We start from the raw sequence: 764 nt of genomic DNA, 5'->3' as shown, positions 1-764 counted from the left end.
AATTAATTTGCACACTGCTGACTTTTATAATTATTCACTTCCAGTTGTGCGGATGCGCATACATGTTGCTGCTGGATTTGTGATTTAATTGTATTACCATTCAAAAGTTTGTGGTCAGTAAGGACTGTAGTGTGTGAAAGACTTTTTGATTAAGACAGTCAGTACTGTGGACCATTAGTATATTTAATTCCTGTCATCAAAGTATTTAAATAAGGTATGATTTACATAATCCATAGACAAGGATTACCACTGACGCGCATTTTGCGTATTCTTGGGGGCCATTGCATGAATGTACATTTCTGGCTTATCTGTAAACAGTACCTGCATTTACGGTAACATGGTTTATAGTAGAAATCCATAACCTATTTCAGATGAGTGGTGGGCTTTGATCACGTATGCATGTAACTTTTCACACATCTGCACATACCCTTCCTAGTTTGCGATGATCTCTGTTCTTGGCTTCTTCTTGGAATTTCTCCCATTCTTTCAGCATCTTAGGATCAGGGAAAGAGATGCCATAGATCCTTTGGAGGCTCTCCATGTCAGCTTTTCCCTCCCAATATGTAGAAGAATTCTGTGTTGTACAGCATATGCATCATTTGGGATTATACATCATGCTGTAGGGATAATATGCCTAATGTACAAATTGGGATAATATGACAGAGGAATGTGGAAGGGAGTTTTAACTGAGAGTTAGTTTAAAGAGCAAGTCATATGGGGTTTGTAAGGTAGCTATCCTTCAATGTAAACAGTCTGCAAAGTTG

At 38.1% G+C, this 764-nt stretch overlaps 1 protein-coding gene across 1 annotated transcript in view; it reads right to left on the bottom strand.

Moving 5' to 3' along the window:
- Nucleotide 1: 1 nt before the first annotated feature.
- LOC107579408 (threonine--tRNA ligase, cytoplasmic-like) overlaps nt 2–764 on the bottom strand; it is a gene marked incomplete at its 5' end in the record, with an annotated part of 2,455 nt that continues 1,692 nt past the window's right edge. The window contains one exon of the mRNA XM_016265243.1: nt 2–574. Within this exon, the coding sequence (XP_016120729.1) occupies nt 410–574 (165 nt within the window). The remainder of the gene's footprint in view (nt 575–764) is intronic.

Source organism: Sinocyclocheilus grahami, unplaced genomic scaffold (genome assembly GCF_001515645.1).
Source record: "Sinocyclocheilus grahami isolate Dianchi unplaced genomic scaffold, SAMN03320097.WGS_v1.1 scaffold17114.1, whole genome shotgun sequence".
NCBI classification, from domain to species: Eukaryota; Metazoa; Chordata; class Actinopteri; order Cypriniformes; family Cyprinidae; genus Sinocyclocheilus; species Sinocyclocheilus grahami.
This window is presented reverse-complemented; position numbering and strand designations above follow the sequence as displayed.